The sequence below is a fragment of the Alligator sinensis genome, unplaced genomic scaffold (genome assembly GCF_000455745.1).
Source record: "Alligator sinensis unplaced genomic scaffold, ASM45574v1 scaffold21_1, whole genome shotgun sequence".
NCBI lineage: Eukaryota > Metazoa > Chordata > Crocodylia > Alligatoridae > Alligator > Alligator sinensis.
Genome location: NW_005842445.1, coordinates 1,215,151 through 1,238,841, shown reverse-complemented (window position 1 = coordinate 1,238,841; position 23,691 = coordinate 1,215,151). Strand labels below are relative to the sequence as shown.

Genomic DNA, 23,691 nt, shown 5'->3' with positions numbered 1-23,691 from the left:
TGTTAGACTTCCTCTGGAGCGAGTCGTCGTCGCCGATGCGGTAGTAGTAGAAGACGTAGCCCAACAGACTCCATGAGCTCAGCGCGTACATAATGGCAAACCGGTTTCTCCACAGCTCAGCTTTAGCCCTGCTCATCTTGCCTTCGGCCCCCAGCGCCCACTCACCAACAACGGCAGAGCCTACTGGCCGAGCAGTGCAGCCAATCCGAGGCGAGGAAACGCAGAAAGACTTCCGGGGTAGGAAGGGAGGGGGCCCCGCTGTCCCGTGCATGCGCGTTGTGGGCGATACGCAGCCAGGAGGCCTGGCCCAGTCCCGCCGCGGCTAGGCTCTGTGCGGGCTAGCGTTAGGGTTATTTGAAAGCTTCGGGTCACGCGCCCTTCCTCAGAGTCACCGGGTGTTGGTTGCAGCCAAAGCTGGGGACTTCAGGGTGGGCCAGTGCTCCTGCTGGGACCGAAAGCCAGAGGTTCCTGGTGAGAGGGGCTTGCCTGTCCACTCGGGGTCAGATCGCTCTCCATATTTGTGGTCAGGCAGAAATTTTACCCTATGGGCAAGCCTGTGGGGTTTTTGCCTTCCTCTGTAGTAAGTGCTTATGGCCCTCTAACTGAGATCTCCTGAGTGTATATTGATAGCATTTCATAGAAGCAGGGCACTGGCTGCTGTGGTTCCACTGCTTTACCCCAGGGAGGGTAGGGTGTCAGGTCTGTCTTGTATCAGGATTGACAGTTGTCTTATATAGAGTTTAGGTTATGGATTGCATAGGATGGTTTGGGTATTGATGATCTTGCCGGAGGCAGGGGGCTGGACTAGATGGCCTATGGAGGGCCCTTCCAGCCCTACTTCTCTGACTTTTAACACCACCTTAGCCAAAGACTTGGCCTGCACAGCCTCTGTTTCATCATCTGTTATAACAGGGGTGATACCTATGGATGCAGGGTAGGGAGGAGTTTCCATTCCATGTCTGAAGGTTGAAAGCTCTCGACAGAAGTAGAAGTATAGGTACTGTAGGCAAACAAACAGCCCAGCTCTTTTATAAGTTGTTCTGATTTGTTCATTTTTTATAATTAACCCCTGGTGATTGTGCCCAGACCAGCGCTACAGTAATCACTGATTTAGGTCGAGTGCCCCCAACCTAAATGGCACTTCTCTGCCTGTGGTAGATCTCCATTCTTGGCCTCCCATGAGGATGCTGATGCCAACACATAGAAACTGATCAAGGGACAGCCATGTTACTCTGTGGACATATACAGTCCTGCAATTTCTGAAGAATCACAACCCAGATTCAAATCCAAAAGGCCTGGTGTGCAAGACCTTTATGCCTTGAAATAACCTGGTATGGGTAAACAGCAAGCAACTCAGGGAGCTTCTCCAGAAAGCAGCAATAAAATGAAACAAAGGAACAGAGTCTACATTAAAAGACAAATTAAAAAGTACGTCTAGACCAGGCAACAGCACCAGGAAGGACTATATGAAAAAGATACCTAGGTATTGTTCACAGCAGCATACAAGCTTCTTTACAGATGGGAAGGAACAGGCCACATTGTAAAGCACTCTGCATAAAGATAAATATGCAGGTTCATGTGGAAAGAAAAACACCCACCCCTACCCTTTATTTAAAATGTAAATAAAGTTGTCTAGGTATACTGTAGGTCAGTGGTTCTCAACCAAGGGTTTGCAGCCCCCCTGGGGGCCACAAGCAGGCTTCTGGGGAGCTTACCCAGCCTGGCATGGGGAGGAGCCACTTTGGCCCCCCTGGGACTAAGGCAAGCCCTGAGGAGGAGGCCCACCCCACACCCTCCATCTTGTGGGTGACACTGCAGGTAAGCAAAGCTCTATGCTGCTACTGCTCGGGTGAGTGGGGTCCCAGGATATTTCACTGCCAAGCCCTGCCTGCTGCATCCAGGGCCATGCAGGCAGGGCTGGGGAGCCAGGCCATTTCTCTCCTGTGCAGGGAGCAATGGCAGCTCCACAGAGGGGCCTTGGGGGAAAAAAAAGGTTGAGAACTCCTACTATAGATAACAGGGTAGTAGTGATGGCAACTGGGTTAGTGCTATAGCTGAGAGCTTATTTTGGCCTGCAGACTCACGTCAGTAGCACTCGAGAAAAATGAATAGAGCCCAGTTCAACTGCAAAGGTTCATGGTGACTGCAAGAACGGGGGAAAATGATGTTTTTACTCAGAAGATTAACCATGTAATCTTAAAAAAAAGCCTGGGCGTACATGCTGCTCTTATAGTCATTCTTCAGACTGCATTGCAAGAGGGTGACTCGAGTTAAAATGAGATGTTATATACCAGGAGCTAGTTGTACAGAGCATTTTTATATTTACTACAACTAAGGTTTAAAATTTGGTTATAGGAACATTCTTGCCTCACTTCAACTATTTTGAGGAGTGGAGCTCCAAAACCACAGACAGCATTGATACAGTTATAAGTCTAAGGACTTTTTATTGTATCATGAACAAGAATTTTTGCTCTCTAACAGAAGGCTTACATGCAGTAAAGCAGATCAACCCATGTGTGTGGTAGACTAGGGAGGGGACAGGCAGCAAAGTGGCAGATGGGGCAGGGAACAGAACAACAGAGCAGCAGATCAGGCAGAAAGCAGAAAGTAAGGCAGCCAGTCAGGCAGGAGAAAGGGATTTGAGCGACTCTCAGGAAGGATGTGGAACTAATTTATGACACACTTGGCAAAAAGGTTGGTCTCCGCTACAATACAGTGTGTGAGCCTAACTGTAAGAGAAGATGTGTACACAAATCTATTTAGATGAAAATCCGGGCTGAAGTTAAAAGCAATTTAGACAGCCCCTATGCTTTGAATCAACATGACTTTAGTAGTTGAGAGTAGCAGGTGTGAGTCTTTTTGTATGATGAAGTAATGAGTCATCTTTAGATCTCAAGCAAAGAAGGAAGGTAGATCATGTGCAATTTTGATGTGGTGGAGAGTAAATTCTCCACACTAGGGCCAAATTTAACTTGAAACCTGTAATGACTGCATCCCCAGGAACAGGAACGTGCAGTTTGCAGCACCTCAAAGCCTCCTGAGGCGCTGCAAATCCATGTTTGCAGCAGAAGGGCGAAATCGAATACCAGGAAGTCCCAGTATCTAAAAACAAGGGGTGGGGAGCATGTGGCTGCAGCATACACCCCACAAAACTAGAGCCTGGCCAGCCAGAGCCACACTCCAGCTACCAGCCAGGCTCTGTGCACCTGGATCACTGCTGCTGCAGCCGCAAGGGGACCCCAGGCAAGGCTGCTGGGGCCAACGCAGATGCTGGCTCCAGCTTCCCCTGCCCCACTTAGTGCAATTTGCAGCTCACCACAGCGCGCATACAGGGGCATGCCTGAGGAAAAGTAGCGATGGCACAATATATGACACTTCTATTTGTCCCCAGGGAAACACATGCACACGCTGGGTGTGTTCCCACAAGCATGCACATCTCTTCTCCCCCAAATGCATACCAAAATGATAGACAAGGTTCCTTGGGTGAATTTGATATCTTTTATTAGACCAACCCCAAATGGTTGGAGAATAGTTATTAAGCAAGCTTTCGGGTTCAAAAACCCTTTGTCAGGCTCAGGAAGCTGCAGCAGTTGGTGTGTGCTCTTCCTGGCAGGCATTTTTGCACCCACCTTCTCTGTTGGAAAGCATTCTGTGATTCTCAGTGCTTAGAGATCCAGAATCACTAATGAAATTGCTTGGGCAATAGGAACTGAAATTCTCTCTCTTTTCAATAACTTGAATGCACAACTCTGGTTTACTTTTGAAAATTTACTGGAAGAACTAGAAGACTGATTTAATTCCCTCTGAGAGTCAGGTTCGGTATAGCACTAAATATTAATGCTTGCCTTAACTAATTTTATTTTTCATCAATATAGTTTCCTTTATCCAAAAGAGTTGCTAAAAGAGAATAGTTTTAATACATTTTGTTACAATTAAGTGAAAGGCTGTATTAAGATTTCTATAAGCTAAAACATCCTGGAGTTGAAGTTACAATGTATGAAAAATGTAAATCAGAAAGAACACAGACAAATGGAATACAAATAAATTAACATCTAAAAGGATTCAGTACAAAACTCCCCTCCAGTATTTGTTTCATTAAATATTTGAAAGCTGTGGCCTACGAAGAGGAAAAGTAACGTACTGTATTTGCTTACATACAACATGGCCCAAAATATAATATGTACCCTGTTTTTGAAAGGCAGAATGAAGAAAAATGGATTTTTCCAGTTATGACTGCATAGCCCAGGGGAAGAACCCAGTCTTCAGGTGACTTACCCTTTTTTTCCTCCTTGGGCTAATGGGATCAGCTAGTAGACTATAAAATTGCCCTAAGAAAGGTCAGTTTGACTTTTCTTAGCAAGACCATAAAGACCATTAAAAAAGGAGACAACTGTTAACACCTGTGGAGCAAAAAACAATGGACCATTAAATCAAATGAATTCTTCAGCTGCCTGAATAGTCATGCTGCTGCACTGTGGAGCAGGATTTAAAGTAGGGTGCTTCTATCCCAGGCAGAAAAACAGCTTCCCTGCTTAATATATGCACCCCAATTATGGGGGGCTACATTTAGAGAAAATCATGTGTCATATGTGAGAAAATACAGGTAATACATTTTCCCACATCTATTGAATTATCAGTATGATCCCATTAATTCTTTCCTTTTTATGTCCTTGTTATGATCCAGGTCATGCTGCACTTGACACTGCCAGTTTTTTCAGATGGTCCATGAATACCTGGAGACTAACATCATCCGTTAGGATTGGAGACCCCGATTCCTGCAATAATAGAAATAAATGTGTGATGAGAAAAAAAACGAATAGGGGTAGAACAAGGGTCATTCTGAAAGAAAATTAGGTTTCTGTGCCCAATGCTAATCAACCATATGCATATTCTAGCCAGAGAGAGAGAGAGAGAGAGAGAGAGAGAGAGAGAGAGAGCATGTGTAGCCACACAAATTCCAGCCAGAGAGAGAGAGTGTGTGCGTGTGTGTGTGTGAAGCCACACAACAACAATAGTAACAACAAAACTCCATTTATTCTGGACTCGCAAGTAAATCTATAGTATTGAAAGAGATTTTATTATTTATGAAACATAATTTGTATCCCTGCCCCAAAGATGTAACAAAAAAATAAAAAAGGAAGGACAGAATAAGACCCCCAAAAATCAAGCAACCATTCATAGATTATAAGGCTGAAAGGGACCTCGGCAGATCATCAGGTCCAGCCCCTGCACCAAGGAGGAAAGACAATTGGGTTCAGGTGACCATCCAGTCTCCCCTTGAAGATTTCCAGGGTAGGTCATTGCATCACCTCTGGAGAGAGCTTATTCCACAGTCTGGGCACCGTAATTGTGAAGTAGTTTTTTCCTTATGTTGAGCCTAAAACAGTCGTCCAGGAGTTTGTAACCATTACCCCTAGTTTTCCCCAAGGGTGCCCTGGTGAACAATTGTTCACTGAGCCCTTGATGTATTGCTTGATTTAGCAGTAAGCTGCTACCAAGTCCCCTCTCAGCCTTCTTTTTTCAGGCTGAAGAGTCCCAGATCCCTCAGCCTTTCCTCATATGACTTCCTCTCCAAGTCTCTGATCATACAGGTGGCTCTTCTCTGGACTCTCTCAAGCTTTACCACATCCTTGTTAAAGTGTGGCACCCAGAACTGGACATAGTATGCCATATTCTCACGTAAGTTATAATTGCACCTGGAGATTTTACTATTATTTTTAGTTTATAGTACCAAAATATGCCAGCTGCAATCTAGAAAAATGGTGGACAAAAGTTTTTGTAGCTGACTGCCTGGAACTTTCATGATATATCCTAAGTCTTAAAAGCCTGTTTCTCAGAGCTGCTGAGGGCTTTCAGCTTGCATTCATGTCAATAGGAGCTGTGGGTGCTCTGCACTGCTAACAATCAGACTGCTTTTATTAACAAGCTTAAATAACGTAGGAGCTTCACTTCAGAAACCCAGTTTTGAAAATCTCCTGAGTATCCCAATTGCTTTTATTTAGTTGTTCCCTGCCAATATAATTTAGCTGTTCCATTGTAATTAATTGATGGTGACCATAAAGGAACAAAATGATGTACGCACTGAGGTGCTAAAGAAAAGTCTAGCTCTTTGGTAGCTGCACGTTTTTCGCTTCAAAATACGACTACTGCAGCCACCAACCAGCAATGTTATTGTCAGCTCCACTGTGACAGGGAAACAACTTTTGTTTCTCCCACCACAAAGCATTACAGATTTTTAGGCTTCAAAAAATGAACATTTGTGAAAGCTGCTAGCCAGAGGGCAGAAGGATGGATGTAACACATCCCACGGGAATAAAGCAAGCTATTGCTCATCACCCTAACACCATGTAAATAGAAAGGAAACAGAATGGGAGAGGAGAATGTATATGTTTCGTTTCTTCCTCAAACACAAATAGGTCTCCACGACTTACCTGTCCCCAGGCATAGAGGTTATTGTGCGTCTGTGAGGGGTTCACTTTTGATAACAGGAACCGAGCCTATGAGAAAAACAAGATGTTACAAAAGTAATTTTAAAAATAAAGATCAGTTAGCTGCCTCAGGATCCAACATCATAGATAGTCTGATTAGTTCCTGCATTGTTCCACTTTTCTAAAGAGGATTTTCTAACTTAACTTGGTTATTAATGTTCCAATCCAATTCCTGTTTATGGGTATCACCAGAGCAGCCATACAATGCAATGATTTTCTTCTCCTGATCGCTGCAATAGCTAAATTTGACTGAATTTTTTTGGTTATCAACATTTGCTGCTATCTGACGTGGCTATTATTCAGCTGTTACAGAGAGAGAAGAGAATGAGAGGTGGATAAAGCTAAAATAAACTCTTTATTCCCAGACACCCACAGCATATGTATTACATGACTCAAAATGCAACAAGAGTAGGCAAGAGACTTCCTATTTTGAATGCTAGCACATCCTGTAGAATAATGAACAGACCTCTAAACTACTATGACCCACAAGGGACAAAGGAACCTGCTCTGCTAATATATTCAAGTTTTCAGTTCCTTTAAAAGAGGCAATCTTCTGCATTCTAGTGGCAGATATGCTTAGCACTGCTGTGGAAGGCAGGCCACAAGCCCATCCTTCTGGTAAGGAGTTCCATCTCCTGGGCTCATTCCCTCCCCTGCTTCTTATCTGGGTCAGTTCAGCATGACAATGTGACAACATGACATCCATTTCAAAACAAAAACCAAAAAGGTTTCTTTGAGGGTGAGCATCCCTCTGCTGCACCAAGCAATGGTGGCTGAGATCTTCAGTACCACAGTGTTTTCACTTTGATGTTCCCACTAGGCCAGTGGTTTTCAACCTTTTCAGAGTCATGGCACCTCTCCACCACTTCTGAATGTGGTGACACCACTGGCTGAGAACTTCAATTTATTTCAGTGCTTCTCAACCAGGTGCTGCTGTCTCCAGATAAAACTTCCCCGCATACCTGCTGCAAATCCAAACTGGGAAGGGCTGTTACATACACATGCTCCTCCTGCATTAGGGCTTTCTAATCAGCTTAAAACAGCAGCAGCTGCCTCATGGTGTAGCTCTTTCTGGTCTGGTGCCCCCTATGCTTCTCATGAAAACAGGTTTACAGGACAACCATCCTACTCGCTTCTGTTTCTGCAAGAAGGAGCGTAGGAGGGGCTGGACTGGGAAGAGTTACAGCCAAGCCAGCTCCGGCCTGCAAAAGGCTAATAAAAGAGCCCTAATGGAGCAGGAGTGTGCGGGGGATAGTTTTACCTGGCTGCCACTGAGATGGCAGCCCCTGCATCAAAGCACTCCAAGTGAGAAGCACTGCACTAGGTGCCGAGAAGAATGCTCTGGAGACTCACAACCAGGAATATCCGCACCAGGACATTCAGCACCATATCACTGATTTGGACCCTGGATAGTGACTACTATTTTCCTATTCCAGCAACAAATGAGTCAGTTGCAGATATTATACAATGAATACCTAACTAAAATGGGACTAACTAGGACCTGTCTAGTAACTTGAAAGAGAGCAATTATTTGTCACCTCTCTCAGAGGAGAAAAGACAAAGTCAAAAAGAAGAGCTACAGTGACACAGTCTTGACTGGTTCAGGAACCACATGAACAGTCAATGTTTATCAAAGAGTGACAGCTTCCTATACACACTCCAACTCATTGGTTAATATCTAAGCAGTCCAATGGGAAAATATGACTGGTGAGTCGCATAGTGTTTCCTAACATATATAAAATGCTTGCAGCAGAAAAAAACATTTTCTGCAAAGAGCTGCAGGTAAGAAAATGAAGGGCCATTTTGACTCAGGCTGAGTACTGAAAGACAATGTCTTGATACATAATCAAATCATTTACCCACAAACCACATGCACCTTTTTCCCCAAAAATAAGCTCTCCAAAATTGAGGTGCATGTCTTAAGCACAGAAGCCAATTTTCTTTTCCAGACTAGTATGAAGACGCTGTGTTGAAAAATGACTGTCAGCTTCTTTCTTAGTGAGCAAGCAGGAAAAGCACTGCCCAGTGTTAAGCTTTTCACAGCCACTCGCAGCTTAGTGGCTGAGGGAAAAGATGGTAGCCATTTTGCAATGCAGCCTTTCTATTAAAAAAGCAGCTCTAGGCCATGACTCTGGAATTTCCTTTATTCAAGCATACCAATCACTCACTGACAATTTCTGCCTTACCTGACTGCCTCCATGCTCTGTGTTAATATAACGTGGCATTGGGAACCGAGTCTGCAAGATTTCCTGGGCATCATCCAGAGGGGCTTGCAGCAAATGCTTGAAGTTTTCATATTCGGGCATGTCTTGGTAGCCGGCTTTCCGCCACTGTGCAATAGTCTATGCAGAAAAAAGAAGAGAAGGAATGTTCCATATTTCCTTGCACTTTATAACTGATGTGTTTTCATGTTAATACAGCAAAATGTTAGAAGTCACATTTCTACTGTTCTATCAATTACTAACTTGGGGCCAGATCCTACTCTACCTGTTAAGTGCTCAAGTAAAGTCCTATTCCACCCTGTGCAAAGCTCTAAAATCCACTAATGCATCTGTTTCTCTAACACATCATCACCTTTGCCTTTAAACAAAGTCACAAAAAACAGCAAGGAGGGGGAGGCATTAAGTTTTTCAAGGACTCAGACAGGGTAAAATACGATTGAACTGAAGCGCCTAAATCCAGTTAGGTACCTACTAGCTAAAGTAGGATCTGGCTCTTAGCATTTGCCTGATCCTCAGTTTAGATAAAGAATTTGCTGAAAAGAACAGACATTGAAAAGAGAGGTAACATGTTTCTGCAGTGGAAGTATATTTTGAACTGATGGTTTTCAATACATACAGAGAACACTTTTAAAACTGCCTAATTCTGAGTCCAACTAGGACTTAAAATACTATAGTGATAACTTCCTTCTAGTGTTCCACAATATATATATAGTTGAAAATTGCTCCATTCAATTTACAGATTGAATGTTTATCCCTTCCTTAATCCAATTTCACCAATAGAGCTGACTGGCTTAAACTGCAACAATACAATGCAAGGCAATGCTTGCTTTAGGCCACAATGGAAAGCTCTCTCCTCCCACATAACTCCGTTGTATAACCTGTATTCATCTTAATGAGATCTTCAGGAGAAAAAAAAAACAACCCTGTTAACAGCTGTTCTATTTCACCCTAGAGGTTGCATGTCAGTAGTGGGTATGTAAATCTGATGCATTAGGCTGAAGTACTTTGATAGCCTTCAGGAAGTTAGCCACTATATACTCTGAGTGCAAGATCTGTTAAATTCTGTTAGCCAAGAAATCCTTACAAAAAGAACACTCAAGGAATTAAACCCCAAATGCACACTGTATTAAAATGCCAGTATAGTTATACACCTTATATATAAGCCTTATAAGTATTTAAGCATACATCCAAAATGGATTCATTTAAAATGTCCTCGCTGCTGGAAAAAAAATCATATAAACTGCCTGATGATAGTGGATGATAGCTAGAGAGTGAAACATGCCTGTCTGGTTTTACAGTCTAATTTGAGGGAGAGCTTTTCCAGTCACATTCAGGGTGTAGAACAACAGAATGATGCAAGCGAAGAACATAGTGGGAAGGTGAAAAGAGAAACAGGAGACTTTCAGGAAAAGGAAAAAGGAATGAAAAAACGGACATTAAATTCTCTAGGAGAGTGCTATACCCATGGGCCATGGAAGAGAGGAAGGACAGGTGAACCAGCTTGTCTTTTTACATATACTGGAAGGGCTGGAACAAATCTAACAGGCCTTTCCTTGAATAGCAGAGGTTGGGGCATGGAATATGTGCCAGTCTGCCTTCCCCGTCTGCCCAAAAAAAGGCAAACCAAGATGAAAGGGAGCCCAGTGAGGTGGAAGACAGCATAAAAAGGAGGAACTCTGTGCCACAGAGGTGCCAGGAATTCAGAGATGCAGCAAAACTTTTGGATAGTGATCTGAATGTGGAGGCCTACTAATGTCCTCCCAGCACCTGAATACTTAGAGGCCAAATCCTGTTCCATCTATTAGGTGCTTAAGTGGACTTAGCTGCCACAATGCAATCCAATTCTATCCTTTTCAAGAACCTAAAAATACATTAACTTGTCTACTGTAACATACCTTAAGATAACAAAATGCACCAACCCAAGTACCTTTTGCATTCACAGTTTTTCAGGGACCAAAGCACAGTGGAAATAGGATCACACACATGCCTACTAAGTGGAATAGAAACTGGCCTTTAACTTCTCTGCAGAACAAGAAGTGTCATCAGCGACTTGGATGAGGGGGTAGAAAGTACGCTGTCCAAGTTTGCTGATGACACTAAGATGTGGGGCGCGGTGGACACACTTGAAGGGGGAGAGAGGCTGCAACTAGATTTAGACAGACTACAAAAGTGGGCAGATGAGAACAGGATGGGGTTCAACGTAGACAAATGCAGGGTGCTGCACCTTGGGAGAAGGAATCCACAGCATACATACAGGCTGGGGAGTTCCCCTCTTGAAAGCACAGAGGCGAAACAGGATCTTGGAGTCATTATTGACTCCAAGATGAACATGAGCCGCCAATGCCAGACTGCAGCCAGCAAGGCCAGCCATACCTTGTCATGCATCCAAAGGTGCATCTCAAGTCGGTCCAGAGAGGTGATACTCCCCCTCGATGCGACTTTGGTCAGGCCGCAATTGGAGTACTGCGTCCAGTACTGGGCGCCGCGCTTCAAAAGGGACGTGGCCAGCCTGGAGATGGTTCAGAGGAGGACCACCCACTTGGTGAGAGGGCAGCAGGACAGGCCCTATGAGGAGAGACTGAGGGACCTGAACCTGTTCAGCCTCAGCAAGAGGAGGCTGAGGGGGGACCTGGTGGCTGCCTACAAACTCATCAGAGGAGATCAACAGCAAATAGGTAGAGCCCTTTTCTCCCCAGCACCACCTGGGGTGATGAGGAACAATGGTAATAAGCTGATGGAGAATAGGTTTAGGTTAGAGATCAGAAGGCAATATTTTACAGTTACGGTGGCCAAAATCTGGAACCAGCTTCCCAGGGAAGTGGTCCTCACCCCTACCTTGGGCAAATTCAGGAGGAAGTTGGATGATCCCCTGTCTGGGGTCTTATGAACCCAGCATTCATTCCTGCCTGTGGCAGGGGGGCAGGCTAGATGATCTGTTCAGGTCCCTCCTGACCCTAGCTACTATGAAACTATAAGAAGCAAGTAAGAGGGTATTCACTGTGAATACCCAGTATTCATATTTAAGTGAAAAAAATTGGCAAAATTTACCCCTAATCCTTGAAGGATGCTTGGAAGATGTGCATTTTAGCACTCATTTCCAAATGCTGGCAGCAAGTCCAATTATGTTTCACTTGCATCAGTCAAGTTAGACATTAAATAAAGGCTACTGCTGCCTGTCATCTTCTTGTGTAGATTCGCATTTGCAGACTTTTTCACACACTGAATAGGGTCCTGTCCAGCATTCCCACTTTCAGCAAAAGCAATTTCAATACCTGATGCTGCACAAGGACTACTGCTTGATGACTGATGCTTTCCATGTGCCCTCACTACTCTGCTATTAATTCTATCCCACACCCTGGAAGAACTGAAGTATGACAATAAACTGTATAGAACACTACGCTAATCCAGTGGTTTTAAAATGCTCTGAAGTTGTGGAACCCTTTCATATCACTTCTGCTGTTGCAGAACTGTACCCCCATCCTAAAAACTGATGTGGAGCCAGACAATCCATCCCAACGATGGCATACCATCTCCTGGCCTGCTTTCCCATTACCTCTAGTCTCTCTGGAATAGCCTGCCATTGGAGGTGGTTCAAGCACCTATGTTGAACACCTTCAAGAGTAAGTTGGATGCTTATCTTGCTGGGATCCTATGACCCCAGCTGACTTCCTGCCCTTCAGGCAGGGGGCTGGACTCGATGATCTTCCGAGGTCCCTTCCAGCCCTAATGTCTATGAAATCTATGAAATCTCTCTGGAACCCCTGATGACCGATCGTGCAAGCCCAGGGTTCCACAGAACAGTTTGAAAACCAATGCACTGATTCAAACTAAGCAAGAAGCTGTTTGTACAACACACAGGAATGGTCTGAGTAAGAGAGCAGGACAAAGAGTGTTTGCACTTTACCTCACCAAGGTAGATAACAATCTGGAAGAAAGTATCCATCAACAGAATTCTGTCAGCGAGAATGCTGCTGCTGTCCAAGAGCACAGGCTGGGAAAGATAAAAAAAATTTTTAAAAATCAGTTACCATGAAGCCCTCAGGGTGAAACTAACTTTCAACATTTGGTGAAATAGATTGCTGTTCAATGATGATGCAGAAGAGCGCTGGTCAGCCTAGAGGACGAGCATCAGAGAATGAAATGCAAACTAGATAATCTTCCAAGAAATAAAATACAATGGCACCTGGTTTGCAACCCACTTAGTTTGCAGCAGGTTGTTGAATTAAGTATGAGGCACACAGCTGTTTGCTGCAACTTTTACACTTCTCCAATCAGATGGAGATTATCAGCAGTTTTATGCAGTTGACTGGAGTAGTGCCCTTTGAAATAAAAACCACAGCAAACATCTGGAGTACAACAGAAGTCCCATGCAGCTATTTGTTATGGCTAGATATATGCTCATCTAAGTCCACAAGCTCTCAGATTTGCCAGGGGAGTTAGAAACCTAACCTTGAAAAGTATCTGGATTCTACCATATGTAAAAAAGTTATTCCCCAGAGGCAGGAAATGTTAAATGATGGGCAGTGTCTCATCTAAAGACTATTGAGTTTATGACTATTACTTGATAACTTAAGCTTTTCATTTTAATTTCCCTTAAGTATCTACCTTTAAAAAATTTAAGGGAATTTAAAATTAAATTAGTATTTATGAATGTATGTTTACTATTTATAAATCTAATATTTTTTTCTACATTACCCAAATAAGAAGCTGGAACATTTTTTATAAAACAGTGTTGCTTCGATGACTGGCAAGACAGTGATATGGCTTGTTCCACACCTTGTTACAATGGCTTACCTCAGGTGGTCCATAGAAAGAATAGGAATAAAGAATGGGCTGGATCATGATGAGAGACTGGGTCAAATCTTGTCGGGCAAAGTGATGGCGGTAATAGGAAGATTCATCCGGGCTGTTATTAAATACTTGAAGGAATGGAGATCGCCGCAAATGGAACATAAACTATGTGTAAAAGATGAACACAAAGAGGAACTTCAATGGATTTTTCCAACCCCTCTAATCACAACTACTGTCTGCCTGTACACCAAGTTATTGCCAAGGTCTTTCTTCTGGTTCGTGCTTCCAAGGTTTCCATGTATCAGTCATTTACATATTTTACTTGTAAGCACCAAGGAAGTGACAAACACCATAACAAGTTTAAAAAGCCTCCGTTCCTCACCTCGCTAATCTCAGATAACCACAAATGATGCATTTTATTGACATTTCTACCCTGATTTGTCTCTTTCTTGGGAAGAGACAAGTCTGCAAGAAGTGAAGCTCATACCTGGGGATACAGGGAAAATGAATCCGATAATCTGAAAGAATTTGGATCATCCTTGTTGTATTGTCCAAACTTCTGACACTGTTGGTAGGAACACACACAGTCAACCTCTTGTTTATTATTAGCGTGAATTCTTCTTATATACAAATTTTACCAAAGGAAACAAGATAGGAAATAAATAAAGAGAGGTAATACACCTGACAGTATTAAAACACCTGTTTAGTGACTTTGTTGCAGGAAGTGAATTCAGTTACCACTAATTTAAACTTCAGTGTGTAAACAAGCATCAACAGCTTTGCACAAAGCCAAGTACAAAATAACCAAAGAAAACAAAAATGCTTTCAAGAACATATAATGCTTTTTAATATAACATGTATGCTTCACTAAGGCCAAGGTACCTTGTACACTATGAAACACTGACTCTGTGTTCTGAAATAATGCTCCTTAGTTTTGATACAGTAGCAGACTGGAAAACTTAACTGCCCATGAGAAACACTGACAGTTTAAACTAGTGGTTCCCAAGCTGTGGGTCACAACCCCAAATGGGATCACAACTTTGGCAGATGCAGTCATGATAAACAGAGATCTGGGTCCCAGTATGAAAGGGAGCACCACAGTGCCATGGCACCAAGGTGAGGCACAGCGGTGGCCCAGTTACACCCCCACTGCTGCCAGACAGGCAAGGGATGCCTGACCTTGGCAGCCATGGTGGCACAGCGCACCCTCCTGTGCTGGGTCCTGCCTCCTGGGCCAGAGAGCCCCTGAGGGGAGGGCAGCAGGGTGGGGAGACCAGAGCCAGCCACAGGCAGCCCACACATCCTCCCCTCTCCCCAGCCCAACCACAGGCTCTGCTCTGGCTGTGCTGCCTGTGGGGTGGAGATGGGGAGGAAGTCAGGGTCTGTGCTCTGCTCCAGCTGCCCCCTCCTGCCGGTGGCAGCCAGGGCTCATGCCCTGGCGGGGGGGCGGGCGGGCGCACTGGTTTAAATATGCATGTATGCCATATTTAAAACAGCATCCTGTCCTTGTTTTGGTGTTCAAATTACTATTTATCTGATGTGGAGCAGAATTTAACAAACATCAGAAAGCTGCATCCCAGAAGCCACTGGGGTAAAAGCAGAGATTGAAGTGGCTGGGATATCTGGTGCCTATAGAAAAATGACAGGCAGTTTCGGGGGAGTATGAGACTTGCACGTTAGATGCTTCTGCAAAAATGATCCGTAGCAAAATAGTAGAAGTTGATGTTTAAAGTGTCATTAGATTTCTGATTTAGACAACCGAGATGAAAAGAAGCCACTCCCACGTCAGAGTTATAACTTCAAGCTGTTTGCAGACTCAGGGGCAACAGCACTGAAGCAGTTTGTACAGATTCATGACTTTTAGAGATTTCTTTTCAACCATAAAGACAAGAAACAAATTGTTTATACATGAAAATGTATGTTCTTGAGGAAGGGGTTGATTTATAGAAGTAGAGTCGGAAGGGAACTTGTAGATCCTCAAGTCCGACCCCCTGCCCTAGGCAGGAGAGAAAACCGGGCTCAAATGACCCCAGCCAGGTAGACATCAAGCCTCCTCTTAAAGACCCCCAGGGTAGGAGCCAGCACCACTTCCCTTGGAAGATGGTTCCAGATCCTAGCTGCCCTGACTGTGAAGCAGTGCCTTCGGATGTCTAGTCTAAACCTACTCTCTAGCAATTTGTGGCCGTTATTCCTTGTTACCCCGGGGGGCGTTAGGGGGAACAGGGTCTCTCCCAAACCCTGCTGATCCCCCCTGGTGAGTTTATAGGCGGCCACCAGGTCCCCCCTCAGCCTTCTCTTGCAAAGGCTGAACAGGTTATGGTCCCGTAGCCTCTCTTTGTAGGATCTGCCCTGCTGTCCCCAGATCATATGGGTGGCCCTCCTCTGGACCCTCTCAATGCTGTCCACATCCCTCCTGAAGTGCGGCGCCCAGAACTGAACACAGTACACCAGCTGCGGCCTAACCGGTGTCGCATAGAGGGGGAGGATCACCTCCTTGGCTCTGCTTGAGATGCATCTGTGGATGCACAACAAGGTACGGTTAGCCCTACTGACCGTGACCTCGCATTGTCAGCCCATGTTCATCTTGGAATCATAATGACTCCAAGATCTCTTTCTGCCACTGTGCTCTCGATTAGGGAGTTTCCTAGCTTATAAGTGTGCTGCTGGTTCCTACTGCCCAAGTGCAGCACCCTGCACTTGTCAGTATTGAAACCCATCCTATTTTTGTTAGCCCACCCCTGTAACCTGTCCAGGTCCTGCTGTAATCTGTCCTTCCCTACTAGCGTGCCCACCTCACCCCAAATCTTGGTATCATCAGCAAATTTAAACAGGCTGCTTTTTACCCCGTCATCCAAGTCACTAATAAAGAAATTGAACAGTGCAGGCCCAAGGACTGAGGCCTGGGGGACTCCACTGCCCACTTCCCTCCAGGTGGGAAAAGACCCGTCCACCACTACCCTCTGTGTACAACCCGTCAGCCAATTTGCAATCCATCTAACTGTGTAGGTATCAGTGCCACAGTCACCTCGTTTTTTTATGAGAACAGGGTGGGAGACAGTGTCAAAGGCCTTGCTGAAGTCCAGAAAGACTACGTCCACCACAACACCTGCGTCCAATGCTTTTGTGACCTGATCGTAGAAGGCAATCAGGTTGGTCTGACATGACCTGCCCCTAATGAAACCGTGCTGGTTGCCCTTGAGCAACATCCCTGCTGCTGGCCCATCACAGATGTGCTCCTTGATGATCTTTTCAAAGAGCTTCCCCAGGATTGAAGTAAGACTAATGGGTCTATAGTTGCCCGGGTCCTCCCTCTTCCCTTTTTTGAAGATGGCGACCACGTTGGCTTTCTTCCAGTCATCTGGCACCTGGCCAGAGCACCACGAGTGCTCGTAAAGCTGTGCCAAGGGCCCCGCAATAACCCCTGCCAATTCCCTCAATACCCTGGAGTGGAGAGCATCTGGACCTGCTGATCTGAACACGTCCAGCCCCTCCAGAAGCTCTCTAACCAGTCCTCCCTGACCTTAGGCCTGGCGGCGTTTCTCCCAAGTCTGGGTTGGTCAGAGTGGACTCTGTGGAGCCCTCATCACAGTTTGCATAAAGTATATTAAACTCAACAGCCATGTTAAATTTCTAGCCCCCAATTTTTATGACATCCAAAAACTTAGTCTACTACAGCCCATCACACCTACCAGTCTGATCAGCTGTCTGTCCAGCCACCTCAATACATCTGGTCCCTCTTCTGTTTCTGCTCTGTAGACTCCCAGTCGTGCCATTAGTACAGCAGCAGCTTCCTGGTCAAACGCAGCTTCTATATGCTGGAGCTGATTCTGTGCATCTGCCCAACTAAAGCATAATGGAAGTCAGTGCGATATGCTTTAATCTTTATTGAAAACAAAAGCAAGCCCTGCTATATATGTAAAGCTCCCTGTATCCAAAGCACATAGATTATGGTGCTGGAAAAATTCAGAAACACAAACTGTGGTAAAGTGTACGCCATCCAAAACCAGTGAAGTATGGATTGATATAGGGAGCTTACTTTCTGGCTATCGTGGTAACTCGGATGCGCTTCTGTGTGCTGGAGTGTTGATACTGAGTGACAAACTGCACAGCACCTCTGCCACCCTGAGGTATTGGTGCATTGTGCTGCAAAACAGAAAAACTCCGAGTTACTACCGTAAGCAGTTTAGAGTGCCCAGAATTAGAAAAAACACAAAAGCAAAAATGCACTGCATGTCAAGCTTGAATCCAAGTACAACTGGGAGAAAAACTGCCCAGGACAATTAGTTCAAGACTGCTAGGTTAGTTAGACACTTCACCAGACTCTGCATCAGCTGGCCAATAAAAGGATGGAAGTAGTTTATCCTCTCTATATTACTGGAAAAACAGCATTTTGAAGAAGACAGGTCTGAGCAATATGATAGGGAAGGAACAGAAGACAGGGTGGAGTATAGTCATCATGCAAAATAAAAATATTAAACTTCTGAAAGAAACATTATAATCTGTGTGAATATATTTTTTACCCAGAAAGTTTATTACTTGATAGCCTCACTCAGAAGAATCATAATCTCTCTTCCTGGATCTATTAAGCTGCTATAAGTAACATTATGCATTTGTGTATAAAGGAATGAGCAAAAAACTAGACTGACCTGATTCACCACTTCAAAATAAATAGCAAGGGTTGTGTTGGGATCCAGGCTACAAATTTTCCACTGGCAAGTTCCTCCAATACCAAGTTCCTGAAGAGAATTTAAAAAAAAGTAGCTATTTTTTATCTCTAGATCTGGATAAGTTAAGTGCATTTTGAGTTGTGGCTGAAAGGTAAGTCGAGTCACATGACTCTTGGATCCAGTACCTTCTAGATACAAGCTAAGGGACCAGAACAAACTTTAAAAAATAAGTAAACTTTATTAACCAGTAGATAAAGCTAGAATTGTCTGCCCTTTCCAATGCTCCTTCTGTATCAATTAGCCATCAGTGGGATACAGTATGGCAGCCCAGCTGGAAAGCCCCCAAATCGCTCAGAGATGAAACGCATTTCCTCCACAGTGTGTCCAATTTCCTTAATCTCGCTGAATCCCACCACACTCCCCCACCAGTCTCTCCTACTCAACAGCACCTCGCACTGCTGTCAGACCAGAGCTGGCCAAAATCCCAGCTCTGTTCATCAGCTTCTTTAACCAAAAAGAATACTGGTGTCAGACTTACATTTTCAGAGACACACGGCCCTTTACCATTTAGAGAGATGCATGGTCCAATAGCCCCTCCAATCTTCAGCTCCCTTGAAGTCTAAAATCAAATCAAAACTTTGAAAATGAAACCAAACACTGAATGTGTGAAGCATCAGAAGAAAAAAAAAAAAGAAAACAGCTACTCAAGTTTAATCAGAAAAAGACTGAAAACAGGTTTCCTAACTGCAGTGCAGAAAGCTGACGGATTGTGGGTTTTTCTTCTCTGGTTGGTTAAGTCACTTTGAAAGACAGGCATCCAAGACTTTCTCATATCTGCTATTGCTGCAACTGCTACAGGGACATTGTGTAATTGCGAATGGGAAACTATACGTAATTCATATGGTTTTTATTGAGATCCATACAGTGATAAAAGTTTGGAAACCTGTCATTTACATAATCTGTACCATGAAACCCACAATTCCCAATGGCAAATATAAAATATGCCTTGCCAAATGTGAGCAGAAAGGGTAGTTGTTCATTTCTCCAAAGTTTAAACATTTAGGAAAAAAAATTCTAACCTACCCCTTATCATTCTAAATTACAAGAATCTGACCGATTTCTTCTTGCTGCTGCTACTAAAAATCTATGAGCAATAGCATGGGAAGGCATCAAAGCTACTCCCAGTGAAAACATTTGAAAAACGAAAGCAGAGATGGAAGAAGAGCAGTGGAGGCCAGGCCTTTTGTTACTCAATACACTTAAAGATGGGATCCAAGAAGGAATACTCCTTTCTTCCTTCTAGCAGCCAGTAGGGCCCAGTGTACCTCAAGTCCATGGGCTTAGCACCACCTGCAGCAATCTGCCTGTATGGAACAGTTTGTGGGACTGAGACCTTGGGTCAGATCCTTAGCTGTCAAGCATCTCAAAATTCCTCCCAGGAGCCCTTTCAACTCAAATACCCATGCACTGCCATACACACTCTCCCTGTCTCTTCAGTGGCATCTGCCATCAAGAAAGGGCCACAGGAAACTTATTAAAAAAACCTCACTAAAATACTAAAATACTGTGCTGCAAATGTTGAGCTCGAAAGCATCTCATTTCCCCCAGCTATTTAACAAATTAATTCTCAGTGAACATTCTGCTGTGTCTGACCAAATGTCTCACCTTCACGTCTAGAGAGGCACCAAATGCCATTCGAAATTCCCCATTGAAATCTTTGCTGAAAACTCGCTGGAATGTCTGCTTGAAGAGAGAAGTGTTGAAGGAGTCTCCCATCACCATGTGACCCCTGGGAAGGGAAAGTGACAAATAAGGGAATTAAAACAGCAACTAACTAGATCACTTCTGCCCCCCTCCCCAATCCCCCAGCTCCTCCCTCATCACACAAAAAATACCCTGAAGAAAACAGCTGTAAAAAACTTGCGTAGCCTTTCAAAGCAAGAACTAACAGTAAGATGATGCAATTCTACGCATACCAGGGACAAGTTTATACAGATGGAAGCTTGGTGTTAACATAAAATGACAAGCACATTTAGTATTGCAGAAAGGACTGGACTGGCAGCTCTGGAGTCCTTGTTTTATCCACACAAAAAAAGCAGCATAAGACAGCATGGCAATAAGACAGCGTGGCAAAAAGGTCAGTCTGTGTGCTTCACTGGGACAGACCATTTCTAGGGCAGGAAGGGTAGCTCCATCTATCAGTTGCTTTCTGATGCAGATAGTAAATCAACCTCTCTAACTCTTTAGATGCAATAATGGTGACCAGGGCCACCTCAGGGGGGAACTCGGGCAACTGCCCCAGGCCCCACGCTTTGGGGGCCCCGCAGAGCTAGGCAGAGCAGCTGCAGCAACTCTGCGCTGCCAGCTTCTCATCTAGCCGCTCACTACACCTGCCCCCCTCACCCCCGACACCGATGGCCGTGGCAGCTTTTTGGGGTCCAAGGTGGAGCGGGGACGGGGCCCCGCATGAGCTGATTTGCCCTGGGTCCCACACCCTGCTCAGGTCAGCTCTCATGGTGACTACACTCACCCCCAAACATCATCTTTCCTTCTCTTGCCCCTGCTGAATCCTCCTCATCTATTCCATCCACCTCCTCAGAAAAAAGCCTGCACAAGTGGGGGGCCCTCACAGCACAGATCAAAAGTCAAACCACCCCATACTCTATTACGCTGAAAGAGGAAAAGGAATTCTAGATGTGAAGGTTCTCTACTGAAAGCACTCTGGATCCAGACAGATCAGCCAACATATTCAATAGATCTCAACTGGAAGATTAGAGACAGACACCGCCCCTAAGACTCCCCATGCAGTCTCTCTAGAGAAGGTGGCTTCTCCATATAGGCTGCCAGTGAGGGGGTTAATTAACACCAAAAGGAAACTCTTTTCCCTGACTCTTGACTTAGAGAAACCAAGCATCCACAGAGACCCAAATCAATCTAGGCCCTAGCAATGGAAGGTTCCAGCTGTCATAATCAATCTCATCTGTTCTCTTATTATTCTATGTTGTAGACTACTGTACAGAGTTAACAGATACTTAAAGGCTTTGCTCAAACACACTGCTCAAGGTGCAACTCTGTGGCTACCACTGTCCTACTCTTCTTTCAGGAAACATATGTGCAAAACCTGAGCAAAACATAAGGTGTCTGCAAAAGATACCATCATACAGCATTTAGCTGCCAGTTACAGCATTAAAACAGCCTTCTCAAAATAGGTCATTTGATTTGCTACTGACAACATCCCAATTCATCCTATACAAGCTGCTCTGGGCCATGATTTTAAGATACTGAAGTGAAGGGGAAGCTTTGTCACTGAATTCAGTGGAGGCAACATCAGACCACTGATGTTTAGAAGCCAGAAACATCCGTTCACCATCAGACCTTTGATATCACATCCCAAGAGGTGTGGGTCCATTACATTGTTTCTTCACTGCAAACTTACCCAGTGAGGTTTGTACAACACTTCATCTCCAGAAGGCCAGTCTGATCAAGAGCGCAAGCGTAAATATCAATGCAGTGACCATTGGCTGCAGTGCGATTAGCCAGAGTCTCATAATGCTGTAGAGGAAGACAGCTTACTATTTAAAAACACTCCAACAGAATTTCCTTGTCCTATAGCTAGGTCTGATACAGGAATTTACCCATTTTAGTGACAAAAAGCTTTTTCTGTTTTAATAGTGGTATGCCATGCCCTAAAAATACCAAATACCAGAACCATTACAGGCAAAGAGCATTCCATCGGAGCCTGCTTTTAACTTAAAGGATGTTTACTAATGTATGCTTGTTACAAGTCCCCCTCCATGCCAAAACTCAGAGGATATGAACTGTTAAGGCTCTTCTGCTCACACTCATCTCTTAGTTCTGGCAGTCCCTGGTGGGTTAGTCAAGAAGTCATCTGTCACTCCACTATTTCTCAAGTGCAAGGCGTATTTACTATAGGAATACTCAGTGTAAAACATATCACTTATCTACTGTCAAGAAAACCATGGAGGCATTCAAGGAGTGTTTCTCAGGGGGGGAGACATAATTTCTCTTGAATTCTGGACAAAAGACAAGTTCAGATACTCTTTGAAGCTGAAAGACAAGCCTTCCACCCTTCTACTCTCTGAGAAAGGGTTGCTAAAATACTTTCTGATCCCTAGAGAGAGACAGGACTGTACTGACCAGAAACAGACTAAGGCCAATTTAAACTTCTATTTGAGTTAGCAAAGCAAGAGCTCAGCTGTACATTTTTACTTCAGCAGCTGGCTGATGGAAACCTCATCTGTACATTTCAGGGAGGCTCATGTACATGTCTGGGAGTTCAGGAGCCACTGCGATAAAGAACTAGAATATACTTATTGATGACTGTCACTCAGGAAGCGGTGAGCAGCATAAAGGTAAAGCTCACTAAACAGAGACCTGGAAATAGTATTGGTTCCCTAGAGACAATGCCCTGAGCTGGCAAACCCATGATGATGTTACCACATACATCCTAAAGCTCAAAAGATGTCTTGCCATTAAACTGATTATGTTCAGCCTGCTGGAAGGTCCAAGATATTGCTTGTTCAGCAAGAACGAAATCTTCCCTTTGGAAGAGAGCACTACCTACCTTTGTGGCCTTTTTCATGAACCGTGCATTATCCTTCTCTATGTCATGCCAGGAACGAATGGGGGTTTTCAGTTCATCTCCTACTACCATGCCAGGTCCTTGTGTGGGTGGACCACCTGTAAACAACATTATTCTGGCCCCTGTGTTTGGAAATGTGCCCTAAAATAAAATGAAAGCTTTCTTAACAGATGTGCAGATTAAATGTGAGCAATATTTCCACTATACTCAAAACCTGTGTCTATCCTCCTCTATAGCACCTACCACGCTGATCCTGATGGAGCCTCCAGGCACTTCCTTAATAAATAAATATTGACTTTTTTAAACTAAAACAATGGGGATTGCTGCACCCTGATCAATTTGAAAACACAGGGTAGGTCCAATTCATATTTTTACAGCATGAACCCAACCACATCTGTTCCCATCTTCCTTGCTATGCCTCAGACTATTCAATGAAACTGGTGTATAATAGCACCCAGCTCTGATACACATGGAAGTCAGAAGTTAACATTTGTAAAAAGCTTCTGAACTCCTTGAATGTCTGGGGCACACAACAATCAAACCATTCCAAGATGTCACTGATGGGAAACTGGTTGGCCATTGTGTGAAATGCTCTGGCTTCAAAACCAGGGAGTGAGCACCCAGTTCAGCATGCCTGGGTGAGTAAGTGGGGGCGCAGGGGGCTGCTTGCACAGATGTTTAGGGATCAGTGGTGGGTCAGCAGAAGCTGGGGGAGGAAGGGGCACCCTAAGATCCTGGATGCTACTGCAGCCAGAGCAAGGAGCAGTGGCCCAGGAGCCACACGTTAACCCCTCATGAGCTCTACGTGGCATCTGGCTCAGATTCCAAGATGCATCGGCCATCCCTGCTTATCTCTCAAACGGACAGTGAAACTGGGATTACCTCCAATAAACCAACAGCAATCGATAGAGCTACTCCAG

The 23,691-nt window shown here is 44.4% G+C and overlaps 2 protein-coding genes and 1 long non-coding RNA gene across 6 annotated transcripts in view; 1 reads left to right on the top strand and 2 right to left on the bottom strand.

Moving 5' to 3' along the window:
* DTD1 (D-tyrosyl-tRNA deacylase 1) overlaps positions 1-286 on the bottom strand; it is a 44,379-nt gene extending 44,093 nt beyond the window's left edge. For all 4 annotated transcript variants that reach the window (XM_025212132.1, XM_025212133.1, XM_025212134.1 and 1 more), the window contains exon 1: positions 1-286. In XM_025212132.1, the coding sequence (XP_025067917.1) occupies positions 1-271 (271 nt within the window). In that variant the 5' untranslated portion in view covers positions 272-286.
* LOC112551379 lies at positions 103-5,287 on the top strand. Its single transcript, XR_003095674.1, has 3 exons — positions 103-237; positions 4,203-4,266; positions 4,685-5,287. It is a non-coding gene; the product is annotated as an uncharacterized LOC112551379 (long non-coding RNA).
* SEC23B (Sec23 homolog B, coat complex II component) overlaps positions 4,434-23,691 on the bottom strand; it is a 27,553-nt gene continuing 8,295 nt past the window's right edge. The window contains exons 7-20 of the mRNA XM_006030449.3: positions 23,654-23,691; positions 22,754-22,912; positions 21,605-21,720; positions 19,834-19,957; positions 18,707-18,787; positions 18,148-18,237; positions 17,538-17,644; positions 17,191-17,344; positions 13,989-14,066; positions 13,505-13,666; positions 12,615-12,701; positions 8,675-8,830; positions 6,432-6,497; positions 4,434-4,775 (exon numbers count right to left, since the gene is read on the bottom strand). The exon at positions 23,654-23,691 is cut by the window's right edge and continues 143 nt beyond it. Of these exons, the coding sequence (XP_006030511.1) occupies positions 4,686-4,775; positions 6,432-6,497; positions 8,675-8,830; positions 12,615-12,701; positions 13,505-13,666; positions 13,989-14,066; positions 17,191-17,344; positions 17,538-17,644; positions 18,148-18,237; positions 18,707-18,787; positions 19,834-19,957; positions 21,605-21,720; positions 22,754-22,912; positions 23,654-23,691 (1,508 nt within the window). The 3' untranslated portion in view covers positions 4,434-4,685. The remainder of the gene's footprint in view (positions 4,776-6,431; positions 6,498-8,674; positions 8,831-12,614; positions 12,702-13,504; positions 13,667-13,988; positions 14,067-17,190; positions 17,345-17,537; positions 17,645-18,147; positions 18,238-18,706; positions 18,788-19,833; positions 19,958-21,604; positions 21,721-22,753; positions 22,913-23,653) is intronic.